This window comes from Schistosoma haematobium, chromosome 4 (genome assembly GCF_000699445.3).
Source record: "Schistosoma haematobium chromosome 4, whole genome shotgun sequence".
Classification (NCBI taxonomy): Eukaryota; Metazoa; Platyhelminthes; class Trematoda; order Strigeidida; family Schistosomatidae; genus Schistosoma; species Schistosoma haematobium.
Genome location: NC_067199.1, coordinates 18,543,992 through 18,558,867, shown reverse-complemented (window position 1 = coordinate 18,558,867; position 14,876 = coordinate 18,543,992). Strand labels below are relative to the sequence as shown.

The window sequence follows — 14,876 nt, the reverse complement described above, 5'->3', positions numbered from 1 at the left end:
AATGCTGTTCGGATGCAAACAGCCTGTTAACCGAGGCCATCTCACTGGTTGGTGCTGCAAAGAAGTGTTTTAGCAAGCGCAGTCGGAACACATCAAACAGCACTCGATCTGTCGACACACAAATCGACATGAAGCAAACTAAGGTTAGTTCGACAGTAGATGAATCACGCCGGTCAAAGAAGGAAAAGCAGTGTCCAAAGGGGCCTGCCCTAAACAAAAGCTCAAGGAAAGTAAGTTCTTCTGCTCCTCGTCTCCCAGATGGGATCCTACAGGAAACGTCTAGAAGCCGCAATCGCAAGGCTTGATCGGTTTCAAGCGGTAAACATAACCTGACCTCTCAGGTCGTCGACAACCCTCCAGAATCCAACACTAGGTTTGACGCAACTGTTGTTTCTTCTCCCAGCACCGTTGACGAGTGGGTACAGGTTGTTAAGAAGAAAAAAGTAGCGATATGAAAGGTAATCCTACCCCCGCGAAAGTAGTCGTAAAATTGAAAGCTGATCATAGCGACAGATCAGCTATTTTTCATAGAATCAAGGAGAGCGAGAGCTCTGAACCTAAAGCTCATTTTAAGCATGACATTGTGCTGATTAAGCAGCTGCTTAATCAACTCATGCCTCAAAATATCACCGGGGTCACCTTGCTAAAGGTATACAGACTAGGGAGTCTAGCGGACTTGAAACTAAATCATTCCAGACTGCTTAAAGTAGTATTCAACTCTTCGAACGAACGTGACCTAATTTTACAGAATGGACACAAATAAAAGGGTTCAGGAGTCTTTATACGAAAGGACGTACTGTTGGCAGACCGTGTAAACAGACGGGAAGCCGAAAAAGAACTACGACTTAGGTTAGACGCTGGCGAAAGGGACCTAAAAATTGTAAATTTTCGGGTTGTGAGGCTTCAAATAAAAGGTGATGCCGAAGCCACTCTGGGTGAAGCACGAAACCACTTAAATAGGCTTCGGATCTGCTACACCAATGCCCGGAGCTTACTCTATAAGCGATCGGAACTAGGTGTACGGATTGACTCTACAAAGCCAGACATAATCGCAGTTACAGAAACCTGGCTGACACAGGCTATAGATAGTATGGAACTTGATTTCGAGGGTTTTACGTTAGTAAGGGCTGACAGAACACAAAAGCGTAAAGGAGGGGGAGTAGCTCTATTCATTAGGAATGCTATCCCATTTGCCATTATCGACAGTGTATCCCATGAGAGTGGGACGTGTGAATTAGTTAGTCTTCGCTTAAAATGCAAGGGACAAGAACTGCTGACTGGTTTGGTCTATCGCAGTCCCAGCTGTGAGGCAAATGAGATCCTGTTAAGCAGTCTCAATACTTGGTCCCAAAGTGGTCGATGTCTAATCCTGGGGGACTTCAATGCACCTATGGCAGACTGGGAAAATCTGCGAACTAAATTGTCGGAGAATTCTTTCGAGCAGGAACTAGTTGATGCGGTTATCACATGTGCTCTAGTGCAACATGTGAAAGAAGCGACAAGGTAAGATCCGGACACTGAATCGTCCTTACTAGATCTGATAATCACTCACTATGTGGATGACATTGCGAACCTTCACTACATGCCACCCCTAGGTAAAAGTGATCACGCAGTTTTAATTTTCGACTTCCATATAACTGTCAGTCACGAGCACGCGTTAGCTCAATCCAGACCTAACGTCTGGAAAGCAAATACACCAGATATCATGCACTCAGCATCGTTAGTAAATTGGACAGTAGACCCAGAGTCCTCAGTTGAAACGGCCTGGGACGCATTTCGAAATTCATACTTAAAAGTTATCACACCCCACATCCCTTGGACTATACCAAGGGGGTCGAGAAACTCTCCACCATGGTTCAGTAGGAAGGTCCGCATCCTTCTCCGTAAGAGAAGAAAAATGTGGGATAGATTTAGGTTACTGGGACTGATGAAACTAAATCCCAGTATAGAAAAGTCCGGAATACCTGTGCCTCGACCCTCCGTAAGTCTAGAAAGTTGTACGAAGAAAAGATTGTTAAGGAATCCATAGAATGTCCTAAACGCTTATATTCTTATATGAACCTAAGGACAAAGAGAAGAGGAAATATTCCTGCACCATGGGGAGACAGTACTGACGAATGATTAGTAGAGGACGACTTTGATAAGTCTCAAGTGTTCTCAAACTACTTTAGCAGTGTATACACCATAGAAGCACGCTTCCCATCAGCGCATACAGATCCCCCACATATAATAATAATAGAGTGACCATTAAAGAACTCGGTGCCTTTGGTCTGCTAAATAACCTTGACATAGGTAAATCCACGGGGCCCGATGAATTGCATCCTAGGCTACTGAAGGAATTATCCAACTTTGTTGCGAACCCTTTAAGTATATGTTTTAATCTATCCGTAACGCAGGATCGTTTACCAAAAGACTGGAAGAACGCCATAGTAAGTCCTGTCTTCAAAACAGGTACAAAACATAAACCTGAGAATTACCAACCCGTCAGCCTAACTAGTGTGGTTGTTAAAATCTTAGAAAAAATTGTTCGGAAGGAGCTGTTTAAGTATCTCGATAAAAACCGGATCCTTTCGGAGAAGCAGCACGGTTTCAGAATAGGTTATTCTTGTCTCACTAACTTATTGGTGGCTCGTGAAAGCTGGTGCGCTATTAAGGACCAAAAGTTACCTGTAGACGTAGCCTACATTGATTTTAGTAAAGCTTTTCACAAAGTCTCGCACAACCGGCTGTTATATAAGGTAAGAAATGTCGGAATTAGAGGCAATCTATTGATGTGGATAAAAGACTTCCTAGTTGGGCGCCAACAAAGAGTACGAGTGAACCCAAAGTTATCTAGCTGGGAAACTGTGCTTAGTGGAGTACCCCAGGGTACAGTTTTGGGGCCAGTGCAGTTCCTCTTGTATGTAAATGACCTTCCTCGTCTCCTACCATCATCGGTCTTGCTATATGCTAACGATGTCAAGATATGGAGGACGATAAGATGTAACGGTGATTGTTTAGAACTCCAAATTGACCTGAAGAAATTAGCCAAGACTTAAAGACTACTGCACACTGCCGTGTTATGTATGTATTACATGGTATCGTGGTATGAAAGAAATCTACAAACAGCTGGATTGTGTTGGTCCTTCACGACTCCCTGGCTGGGGTCCGAGAGATGGTGCAACACAGTGGCCAGAGACGTTATCAGATATGTCTCAGAATAGAAGCCAGTGGCGATCCTGCTGTACTCTTTTACTTCATAAAACGTGGTTGCTTCTTCCTTAACTGAAAGATCTCTTCTGATTGTACCTTCTCGTTTCCCCCATTATTATTATTACGCTACCTTACCTTATTCTGTTCGTTGTTTTTTTACGCTCCTCACCTTTTTTCCTTCTCATCAAATTACCATTGTTTTGTGTGGTGCATATATATATGGTGCCCTCTTGTACCAATATTTATGTATTCGAATAAATAAATACGTGCAATAGCCGCCACAGGTTTTAGAACCTTATGGTCAATACATAGGACCTTTAGACATGTCGGCGCTAAAAGGTTTTTGATTTTGTATACAGTGTTCGTACGTCCTAAACTTGAGTACTGCATACAAGCGGCTAGCCCCTGCTTAAAAAAGACAGTGAGCTTTTGGAAAAGGTTCAGAGAACAACAACTAAGCTGATTCCCAGAATTGCGAAGCTTCCGCATGATTCTCGACTGGTCAAGCTAAACCTATTACCGTTGTCATGTCGTAGAACTAGATGCCACTTGATTACAGTTTTCAATTTGCTTAGTAATAAATTTGCACCTGATATGCCCTCATTTTTCTTGTCTTCCTAAAAAGTTCACAAGACCAGAACAAATTATCAGCTGACTATAGACTTCCCCACCGAATCATCAACGAGTAGAACTCATTACCTCAGCACGTGGTTGAGGCTCCATCCGTCGATTCTTTCAAAAGAAAGTTGGGTCAACTGCAGTCTTGCTGAGTAATATCATTATCTTAATGACAGGTCTGCAGAGCAAGTTGTCGGCAAACTTGGGAAAAGACAGTAAAAAAATGGGTAGAAAAACAAGAGAGCGCATTAAAAACGAGAACAGGGATGTCGACAGGTCTACCAACGACGGAGTATGTAACAGCATTAATGGTGACACGCTGAAACCTAGCACCATGATTACGACGACAGTACTGGACTCCCTCAGCAAATCGGGTCTCACAGCTCAAGGTCCTTGAATGTGACGGTGGTTCCCAAAACCTCTGTAGGTGATTGGACCCATGTCAAAAGAGCTAAAAAGGGACAGGAGTCACAGTCTAAGTTGAACATCCCAGCTGTTGAACGGAGGTCAACTGGTGATCTGGTCGCTCAGTCTACCCCCAAGATTGTTTGTCCGGTCATCAAAGAGCCAAGGATTCATAAACCTGCTTCGGCCCCCAAACAACAAGGTGCTAAACCTGAACACACCGGAAAACCTGGGACGACATTAACGGCTCGTGATGACTCTCTCATAGTCATGAACTTCAAAGACAACCCTGACCTTCCTCTCAGTTTCCAGGACAAAAATGATAGGATGCTCTGGGGAGAATTGAACAAGAAACTTGGACTTCCAAGAATAGAGCCATTGACAGTCACACGGCTCACTCGAGGAAAGGAATCTAAGCATCTAAATCACCCGAGGCTACTTCGTGTAACACTTAAGAATGCTACCGACGTAGAGGATGTCTTTCTAGCGAGTCATTTACTGAAGTCAGATGTGAATGTAAGAATACTGCCTGATATACCGTATTCTGAGCACAATCTCATCCGGAAAATCTCCAAATAATCTCGCGATCAGTTTTTCCGCGGGAGGAATATGATCATGCAAGGTATACCGGAAAATACGGACCCTACTCAATCAACTTCTGACATCAGGGAATGGAAATTCATCAAACAGTCCTTGAGGCTCAAACACATACTGACTCAGCATGTGACGAGACTAGCCAAGAAGGACGGTGATCCTAGACCTCGCCTAATGAAGATAACCTTCCCATCTTCCCACATGGCGACTGCAACTCTGGAAGCATTTCGTGCCAACAGACGTCGACTGCCACCTGGAATTCACGTGCACCCGGATAGGCCATACGAAGCTAGGACCAAACATAAAAGCAAGTTGGAGCTGATCATTCCACTTGTGGACTGTCTAGACGATAAAAAAACGTGTAAAGGACAGAGCCTACCACCTCGGCAAACCTCATATAGGTGAGCTACCTGTCCATTCACATAACGCTCATACAGAAAAACAGGACGAAGCTCACGCGTTCCAAATTGAAAGCATAAACTGCTTATATATGAACGCCGCGAGTCTATCAAACAAATTGGATGAACTACGCCAACCTAGCAATGCTAATAAGGCCCATCTGATAGGAATATCTGAAACCTGGATATCTTCTCAGTTCTCGGACCAAGAGTTAGCATTACCTGGGATGTCTTTGTTCCGCAATGTCAGAAAATCAGGATTTGGGGGCGGAGTAGCTGTTTACATACGTTCTTGCTTGGAGGTGCATCAAGTTCATAACCTCGAGTTTAACAATCTTGAGGTATTCATATGGTGCTCTGTAAGATTGTCTAGTACTTCGAGGTGTCTAGTCGGAGTCATTTACAGGAAGCCAACTGCCGACATCGAGTACGATAGTCGTATGCTGGAAGGACTATCCCGCTCTACTCGTCTCGGTTTCACACACGTCCTGATTCTAGGGGACTTTAACCTCCCTAGAGTCAACTTGGCGGATCACACGTTTACTGGAGGCGATAACTCAATTGAAGCTCGGTTCTTCAACCTCATCGATGACTTGGGATTATACGAAAATGTGAGGTCGGAAACTCATTGGAGAAACAGTCAGACACCATCGCGCTTAGACTGTGTATTCACAAACGAAGAATTCCTAATTGACAACCGCTCAATCCTGGCTCCCCTGGGAAAAAGCGATCATGCCTTCATAGCCTTCAGTTTTGTCAGCAAAACTAAGCTAAGATACCCCACCCATAACTTGCGTTGGAATTTTAAACGGTTGCATGTGCTAGCTCTACACGACTATCTACGACGGGTGGTTTGGGATGTTCACCCCCAACTCGATGTGGACGGTCATTGGGACTTCTTACTGCACACTGTAAGTCTTAACGGCCCGACCAAAAACGATGGTGACGCCGCTAACCTCCTGGCTGAACATTACCCCAGACATTTCAACCGGCCGACATTAACTTTACTGATGACAGTTTCGTTTGCAATTCCACAGAACTTTCCGAAGTGAACCTAAGCGCTGACTTGGTGTTCCAGAAACTGCAGCACTTAAGATTAGAAACTTCTCCTGGCCCGGACATGGTCCATTCCGCCATATTGAGAGAAGCAGCCTCAATCTTGGCAACGCCGCTTAGCGTGATGTTCTCACACTCGCTAAGTCGAGGAAAACTACCAGAAAATTGGAGGCTGGCTCACATCAAACCAATTTTCAAAGGAGGTCGACGCAGTGAACCTTCAAGTTACCGACCGGTGGCTCTTCTCTCCATACCCTCAAAAACCATGGAGTCTCTGATACGCGATGGTATAAATGATTATTTACTGTCCTTAAATTTCTTCTCACCCCAACAGCATGGTTTCAGGAAGGGTTACTCTTGTATTACCAACCTGCTGACTGCGGTGGACAGATGGATAAGCATCCTTGATCACAAAGGAAAGTTGATATCATCTACCTAGATTTCTCAAAAGCTTTTGATAAGGTTAACCATACATGTCTTATCAATAAGCTCAAAAGATTGGGTATCAGACCACCTCTAATCGATTGGCTCGCTTCATACGTGAAAAATCGACATTTTAAAGTCAGGGTTAATTTCACTTTATCTCAGGCTATGGAATTTCCTAGTGGGGTCCCCCAGGGCTCAGTACTAGGACCTCTTCTCTTCTTGATCTACACAAATGATCGTCCTCAACAGGTATTGTCAGACTTATTACTTTTTGCCGACGACGTGAAACTTTGGAGAGAGATACGCAACCAAGACGATACACAGGCACTTCAGGAGGATCTAACTCGGCTTCAAAGTTGGGCAGACGATAACGGACTTACCTTTAACACTTCAAAGTGTAAAGTAGTCCATCTGCGACATGTCGCAAACTACAGTTATAACTTAGGTAACTCCTCTCTAGCAGTATCCCAAGTCGAAAAATATTTAGGAGTCTTGGTGCCCTACGATTTAAAGTCTTACGCTAACTGTGACAAAAATACCTTCCGAGCAAACCTTGCATCGGTAACATTGAAGTGCATTTTTGGCCAGTTTGACGGAAGAGCTTTCCATATAATCTTCAATAGTTTTATCCGTCCCCATCTAGAGTACGGAAACATAGTATTTACTCCCTCACTTCAAAAGGATAAGGACACTCTGGAGCGTATACAACGGCGAGCCACGAAATCAGTTCGAGGACTCAAATTTAAACCTTACGAAGAGCGCTTCCATTCACTTAACCTTTACTCATTAGAGCATGGACGTCTTAGAGTTGACCTTCTGATGGCTTATAGTATCCTTGACACTTCTGGACATCCTCTCAAACACCTACTTAAGCTTAGTTCCAACACTAACGTAAGAGGCAACACCCAGCAACTGGAGACACAACATAGCAGAACGGACTGTACACACAACTTCTACTCCTTAAGAGTTGTCAAATGCTGGAATTCGCTGCCGGCCGAGCTAGTCCAAGCGACATAACAGGAGTCCTTTAAGAGGTAACTTGATCTATTCTTAAGGACTAAGGATAGTATCACACTATCTTTTGCCAATTTCTTTTCCTCTTTTATTGTTAACATACCTAGGTTCCTGCCTGGAGAAGTTGGTGATCCCCTGCTACTAGACACGGAAGCCTGTTAAGCGAAAGCTTCTATTCCGTCCACAACCATTTGAACCATTTGAACAGTGCCTATTGAATAGCGGCAGCTTTAAGGTGTGCGTTACTACACAGGCATGAGAATATACAGGTGTTGGTTTTGTTCGAGTCCAATATACCCTGGTCACGGGATTCTATTTGTAAGAAATGACTGTAAAGTAAGGTTCAAATTTTTTTGTCTTTGTGAATCGGTTTTTGCGATCAAGCTGCTTGTTATATCTCAATGAATGTATATGGCTAAAACGAGCTGTCAGCAAACATTTAGCAACGTTATATGGGAGATAAATAATCCGCTTTGCAGGCTCTTCAGTTAGGAGCGTAAGTTTTTGTGTCGAATTCAGTGGGATTCAGCAACCTAATCGCTCTGAAGAAGTAGCTTGCACCGAGTCACTAAACAACAGTTATAATTTTTGTTCGTCGGGTCACCGCAAATTTATCATTTTTTCATCTGTTGCTAGTGAAATAAGTTAGGCGCTTAAAGTCTTGATCACAATCAAGTGAGGTGGAAAATGATATACGTTCAATAAGTTGTGCATGTCAAATTATATCAATGATATTTGTAAATTGGTGTTAGTGAGAATTCAAGGTGACTTATTGTAAGGTACAAACAGAGGAATTTTACTATTATATTAGGGCTACCATTAAGTTCGTACTTACCTATAACTCGACCAATTTAATAAAGTACCTATTTATGTCCATATAAACATAATAGCAACTGTTGAGAGTTGCAGTTAAACTAAAATGTAACCAAGGATTGTCTTCCTTGTAATTAGACAAAGACCCTTAAAAGGATTATTAATCTGAACTCAACTTTTAGATCTATTTAGACCTGTGATTTATACCGATTCAAATAAACTAAATGTTTTTGCTTGTCAAACATAAATCTACATATTATCTCAATTGTAATCAATCGTAGTTCAACTTGTATGAATACTCGATAACCGCATTTTGCTTAGTTTATAGGAATTTCATCCTGTTTGTTTAATCGGTTCTACCTGCTTATCTACATAATATAGAACGACTTGTTATCACGGACGTTGATAATCTATAGAATAAAAGTTTAGTTTTACTGAAAAGCACAAAAGACAATGCCTTTATGAGTACGTCTAATGACAAATGAATTATGTAACCTTTCCCATTATAAAATAAAGTATGTTGTCAGCATTAAAGACTCATCCAACGTGAAATTCACCAACCATTCCTGTCATTTTTGAAACAAACCAAGTTATGGCCCTGCTGGTGGATTTAGAGTCATTAATTTTCGATTTCTTTGGTATATGTTTTAAAATTCTTTTGGATAACATTCTGTATGTTCCACGAAGACAAATTCTAGTGCAGGAATGGGTAAACGCAACTATTTAACCAGATTCGGTCTTTTATCTAAGTTTCTTCGAATAGCTCTTGTTTCATAGTTGATAATTAACTCCAGAGTAGGAAAGTTCATTATTATAATGGTTTTTAGTTTACACTTATTTTGCACACCGAAATAATCTCGTTTGACTAAAAGTTTGTAAGATGCATTATTTTTAGGGGAACAAGTGGCATGTGAACCAATTATTGGTCACCGGCTACCATGAGACTACATCTCCTTACGTTGCACCACTGTCTTGTAGATCAGACCTTTAGACCGAAGGCTCTGGATGTAGCCCACTAAGAAAACCACCTGCTTTGGTATGGGCACCCGGGAAGTATTACAGCCCACACACGAATCAAGTAACTTTTGTTGCGCATATGTATTTGGTGCCCTTTTGTACCAATATTTATTTGTTAAAATATATAACATTTAGAACAAATGTTGATCTTAGTACTTTTAATATGGGTGTATTACAGACAAAAAATACGATTTTTCAAGGATAAAACATATTAATGCAATTTTTATATTGTTAAACGTCGGGACAATCGTGTATTTGGTAGTTCGAATTTTCCATTTTAATATGGAATGATCCATCGAGTATATGCATATTTTAGACGATTTTCCAGATATTCTACGATTATTTCCAAATTGATGTCACTATTATTCTATTCCTAATAAAATGCTGTTATTAACGTTTAATAGCCTTCGTAATTATGAATGTTAGCATGAAAATATATTAGAAATGGTTAACATAATTCAAACAGTCTGTATGATCAAATAATTCGTACTTACTGATAGATATAGGCTAAGTCCTTAGAATAGGCATGTTTAGAATTCGTCGAAATGATATCCAACACCGAAAAGTTACCTTTATCTAGACCTCACTTCCGTAGAACTTCATATTAATTATCAAGCAGGTTGACTAAGTTCTCAGCCTCCCTGTTCCAAACAGATGTATGAATGGGTTAATAAGAGTATCACACAAATGGATTAAAAAATTACCGTGCTTGCTGAAGGTAGACTGTTCGTTGAGTCTACATTTTTAAGTGGTCGTAGAGGCGGTGAAATAATAACTCGAGCCAATTTCACACCCGTAAAGATTTTGTTCTTCATTTTATTGCTCACCCTTGTTGGTGTACGCCTATTTTGATCGTACCCTTTTCCACTCGTCTTTTTGCTTGGACGCTTATGAGTAAATACAGATTCTCTATATTCATTACCTTAAGCCTCGATAGGTTATTGTAAGACATATTTATACACTGTTGTACATGTTCTGAAGTCTTTGTCTTATCTAAGAGAAATGACAAATGAAGGTTTGTTTTTATCATAAATACAAGTTTAATAATACCTAGTGATTGATGAAATGTGGAATAAGTTTCCAACAAAAAAATTTGAGACAGATCATAATATAAACTAATTAGAAACGAAGATATAATGTTTCTCAGTCACATTAAAATAATATTTTACAATTATATTGTGGACAGAGACAAGGCAATGATGAGACACCTTAATTTATAGTGATTAACCAAATTACCCTTCCAAGTAGTTTAACAAATAAATTTGAGGTCTCTCGTCATAACAAATACTTTTCAGTTATGTATACATAAATTGCTCTAAAGGACCTGAATTCCAAATCTATTTCATATGAATGACCTCTTAACCCCTTTAGTATAAATCAGGTTTTCGGAGTTATTTTGGTTTCCATACATTAGCATTTAACTGTCGTATTACTTGCTCATCATTCATTTAGGAATTCCGTTTCTGTAGAGGAAAGTGTCATAAAGCGTTTAAAAAGCATAAAAATCCTCGCAAAGTAAGATGGACTAAAGTTTCCAGAAGAGTTCGCGGGAAAGAACTAACTGATGACCTTTCCCAAACATTTGAGAGGAAGCGAAATTCATTACTGAAGTATGAACGAGCAGCAGTTAAAAAAATCGGTACATATCATAAGCTAATTTGATAAAATCTTTTCCAGTTGATGCTGTTCCAAAAATTGATCAGATCAAGCATAAACGAGAATCCGCATTTATCAAAAAACGACTTTCGAAAGGAGTACAGTTGCGTAGAGAAGAAGATATTAAACTTGTTAACACACAAATGCATCTTATTGAAGCCCCAGGAGGTAGATTTGGGAGTTTAATCAATAATGATCTAAAATCCTATTTTATAGCCAAAAGAAAACGTGAACTAATGGATATTGATTCTGAAACAGATTTGTCAGAAGAGGAAACAATGGACCTTTCATTTACTGAACTTGAGAAGGAGACAAGTAAAAGAAAAGCAGTTGATAAGTCAAAAACTCGTGTCAAGAAACAAAAAATCGCTTTGGAAGCTAGCTGATTGAAATATATTGATTTTGTACTTATTTGAATTGCTATTATATCTTTCATCTTACTGAAGTATGAACTTCCCCGTTTCTAGCTTGTCACTTATGGGTGGTAAATGATAGTTTCTAAGAATTTCTTCATCACTCTTTCATCTGTCATCGTTCACTGAATATCAGTCTAAGTGATTTTTGTTCAACGAAAATAGAAAGTCAAAATTTAGGATAGACAGTTCCTACTCCTTGTGTTTGTTCATCTTTGAATTCTCTCGGCATGTCGTAAGTACCAAGCTGTGCGCTGTTTACAGAATGAAAGACATTTGTTTAGAGGAATACATTAGGTTCTTATTTATGGTTCTGTAAGTACCACTGGCTTTTGATAACTGGTATTTGCTGTGCCTATGTTTACTGCTAAAAGAAGCACTGAGCAAGTTTGTCTCAACACTGAAATTCCAACTTTAATTGGTTGTTGTGGATAGTTATCATTTGACCTGATAGTGTACAGTGGTGTCCGTGGAATATATAAATATTCATTTTCGTCCTATTCCACTACAGAGATGCTGTTTAAAGTATTTATCTCTACCCTTTGTTCCTCAGTGATTCCTTTTTTAATCCGATAACTTTCTAATTAAAGAAATTGATATTAAATCACGAATCAATCTAAGTTATACCACCCTTGAAAACCTGAAAGTAATGGGAGGCCGTTTAGTCTTAGTATGGCACTCATCAACACTGATCCATGATCTTGTGCACGAGACTCAAAATTGGGACGTCCGGTCTTGCGTGTGGACTCTTGAGCTCAAGACCGTTGAACCGGCATCCAACGGTGCAAATGCCTAACTCCAATCAATCCATGGTTTTGTGCAGTCCTTCATCGATCGCCTGATGTGGATACGGTGGGCACGGGTTGAACTCCATCGCTCACGGCATCTCACTAGGACTCCAGAAGTTTAATCTCGAAGCTAGTCACTAGTGAGCACAAATTCTCCATATTAATATCAAATCTCTCTTAAGAAAATATCCTTCTTGGTATCCAAGAATTACCCTACATTATGTGCTGGAAACTCTAACATATCCAAATAATTCTAGTCTTACAGTTAATTGCTTGCCGAAATCTTTTGACTTATGCAACACAATGCCAATATTCAACAACTACAGATACCACTTGATAATAGGTAGGTATAAATGAGAAATAAAATTTCTTTTTTGATATGTCGTGTATCTCATAGTCCTGTTTTATATCTACCCCGACCGCTGTTGCTACCTCGACGTGGTGGTCGGGCATGCCTATCGTGATGAAGCAACCGAGCTATACTGGCTGGAACAACCGTTCCTCAAGGTCCTACCATGTCAGACAGGTCGGTTGAAGGGCGGTAAGACTAAAAGCAACAAACCCAAGGTCCGAAGGCGAAGTCGTACTGCTGACTGTTCAGAGGTGTGACAGCAGTAAGGTGTTTCCTTCAGACAACCAGCGTGACAGCGATGCTGCCTTCCCACAAGGAGGGGTGGGGTTAGAAAAGGTCGACCCTAAAAATGCAAACCTCATCCCACGGATATCCGTCTCCGGTGGTAAGGCATCAACAAGTACGGAGCTAACAAAAAAATTACCCATAAAAAGGTCGTGTGTGACCGACCTCAAACAGTCGTCTCTTGGGTACTGCGGTCACGCTCCCAGGTCACTAAGACCACCTCTAATCCAATTTCCTTTTCAGGTACCTCCAGAAGAACCCTTCCACGGTGTGGGCAACCAGGAAGTGATAACCGCCCTCATACCTCTAACAGCACTCAAGACCACTGTATTCATAATCAACCTTCCTCTTCACTTCCTATTATTCCTCCTACATCGACTTTCACCTCTTAACTTCCTTTTTCGGCTTCCCCTCAAGTGTCACCATAGCCAACGATTCTAGTGCTCAAAACTCTGTCCCAGGTCTACTGAAACCTCGCTCCAAACTACACATTGGAGCCTTCAACGTACGCACGCTATGTCAAATCGGTCAACAGGTTTCATTGGCTAGAACCCTAGAATCTCGTACCATTGATGCATGCTGTGTTTCTGAAACACGCATACAGGATCCCAGTGTGGTCATTCACTTGACGTCATCTCAGCAAAACGGAGAGCCAACGAGATACACCCTCCGTGTATCTGGTGACCCGATGGCCAGCTCTCGTGAACTGGCAGGAGTAGGGAACAAGCACTGTTAGAGTGGATCCCCGTCAACAGTCGTTTATGCTGTTCGGCTAAACGGCTCCGTAAGAACTCGGAAGGATAGGGACACACGTCGTTGCCTTTTCGACATTCCTGCCTACGCTCCCACCGACTGCAGCTCAGATGAAGTGAAAGATGAATTTTACAGAAAGCTATCTGAACTTCTTCAGAAAGCTAAACGTTCAGACATAGTACTCGTAGCAGGTGACTTTAATGCCCAGATAGGTAGTTTAAACCAAACAGAAAGGCATTTAGGTGGATATTTTAGCATTCCGGCACAGCGAACAGATAATGGTGATCGTCTGCTGCAACTGTGCTCAGACAATCGTTTATTTTTAGCGAACACAAATTTCAAGTATAAGGAGAGACATCGTCTAACATGGCGACCCCTACACCAAACCAACGATGGACTCAAATAGACCATATTGCCATCAGTGATCGTTGGAGAGGGTCGGTTTGGAATGCGCTTCTCTCCCTCTAAATGCAAGTTGTTGCTTCAGGACTGGTCTGCGTCAGCACCTGAACTAAGGATAGGGAGTGAAGTAGTCGTAGTAGTTGACAACTTCACTTATCTTGGAAGTCTGATCAGCCCTAATGGGTTGGTGTCTGACGAAATCTCAGCACGGATTCGAAAAGCTCGTTTGGCATTTACCAACTTACGTCACCTATGGCGAAGATGAGATATCCCTCTATCAATTAAGGGACGAGTATACTGCGCGGCATTCCATTCTGTTTCAATTTACGGCAGCGAAACATGGCCATTAGGAGTAGAAGACACTCGTATGTTGCTAGTTTTTGATCACAGATGCCTTAGAAATATTGCTGGCGCCTGCTGGTATCACCGGGTAAGTAATAGTGGGGTTAGACGCAGGGTATTAGGAAATAATGGTAAATCAGTTGATGAGGTTGTAAATCTTCACCGACCTAGATGGTTGGCAACGTGTTACGTATGTCTGAACACCGATTACCACGACGTGCAATGCTAACCGGTGTTCGGGATTGTTGGAAGAAAGTTAGGAGCGGCCAAACCAAAACGTGGCATCAGTGCTTGAAGTCACTAACCTCTAGTCTGAGTCATGTTGGTAGATGCAGACTACTTGGTTGGGGTC

At 41.4% G+C, this 14,876-nt stretch overlaps 1 protein-coding gene across 1 annotated transcript; it reads left to right on the top strand.

Annotated features, from left to right (window-relative positions):
* The first annotated feature begins 7,830 nt into the window (after nucleotides 1-7,830).
* On the top strand, nucleotides 7,831-12,742 carry MS3_00007569 (uncharacterized protein). Its single transcript, XM_051215876.1, has 4 exons — nucleotides 7,831-8,039; nucleotides 10,986-11,172; nucleotides 11,211-11,357; nucleotides 11,406-12,742. The coding sequence occupies exons 1-4, from the start codon at nucleotides 7,959-7,961 to the stop codon at nucleotides 11,573-11,575; spliced, it is 585 nt and encodes a 194-aa protein (XP_051066420.1). The 5' UTR covers nucleotides 7,831-7,958; the 3' UTR covers nucleotides 11,576-12,742.
* Nucleotides 12,743-14,876: the final 2,134 nt, after the last annotated feature.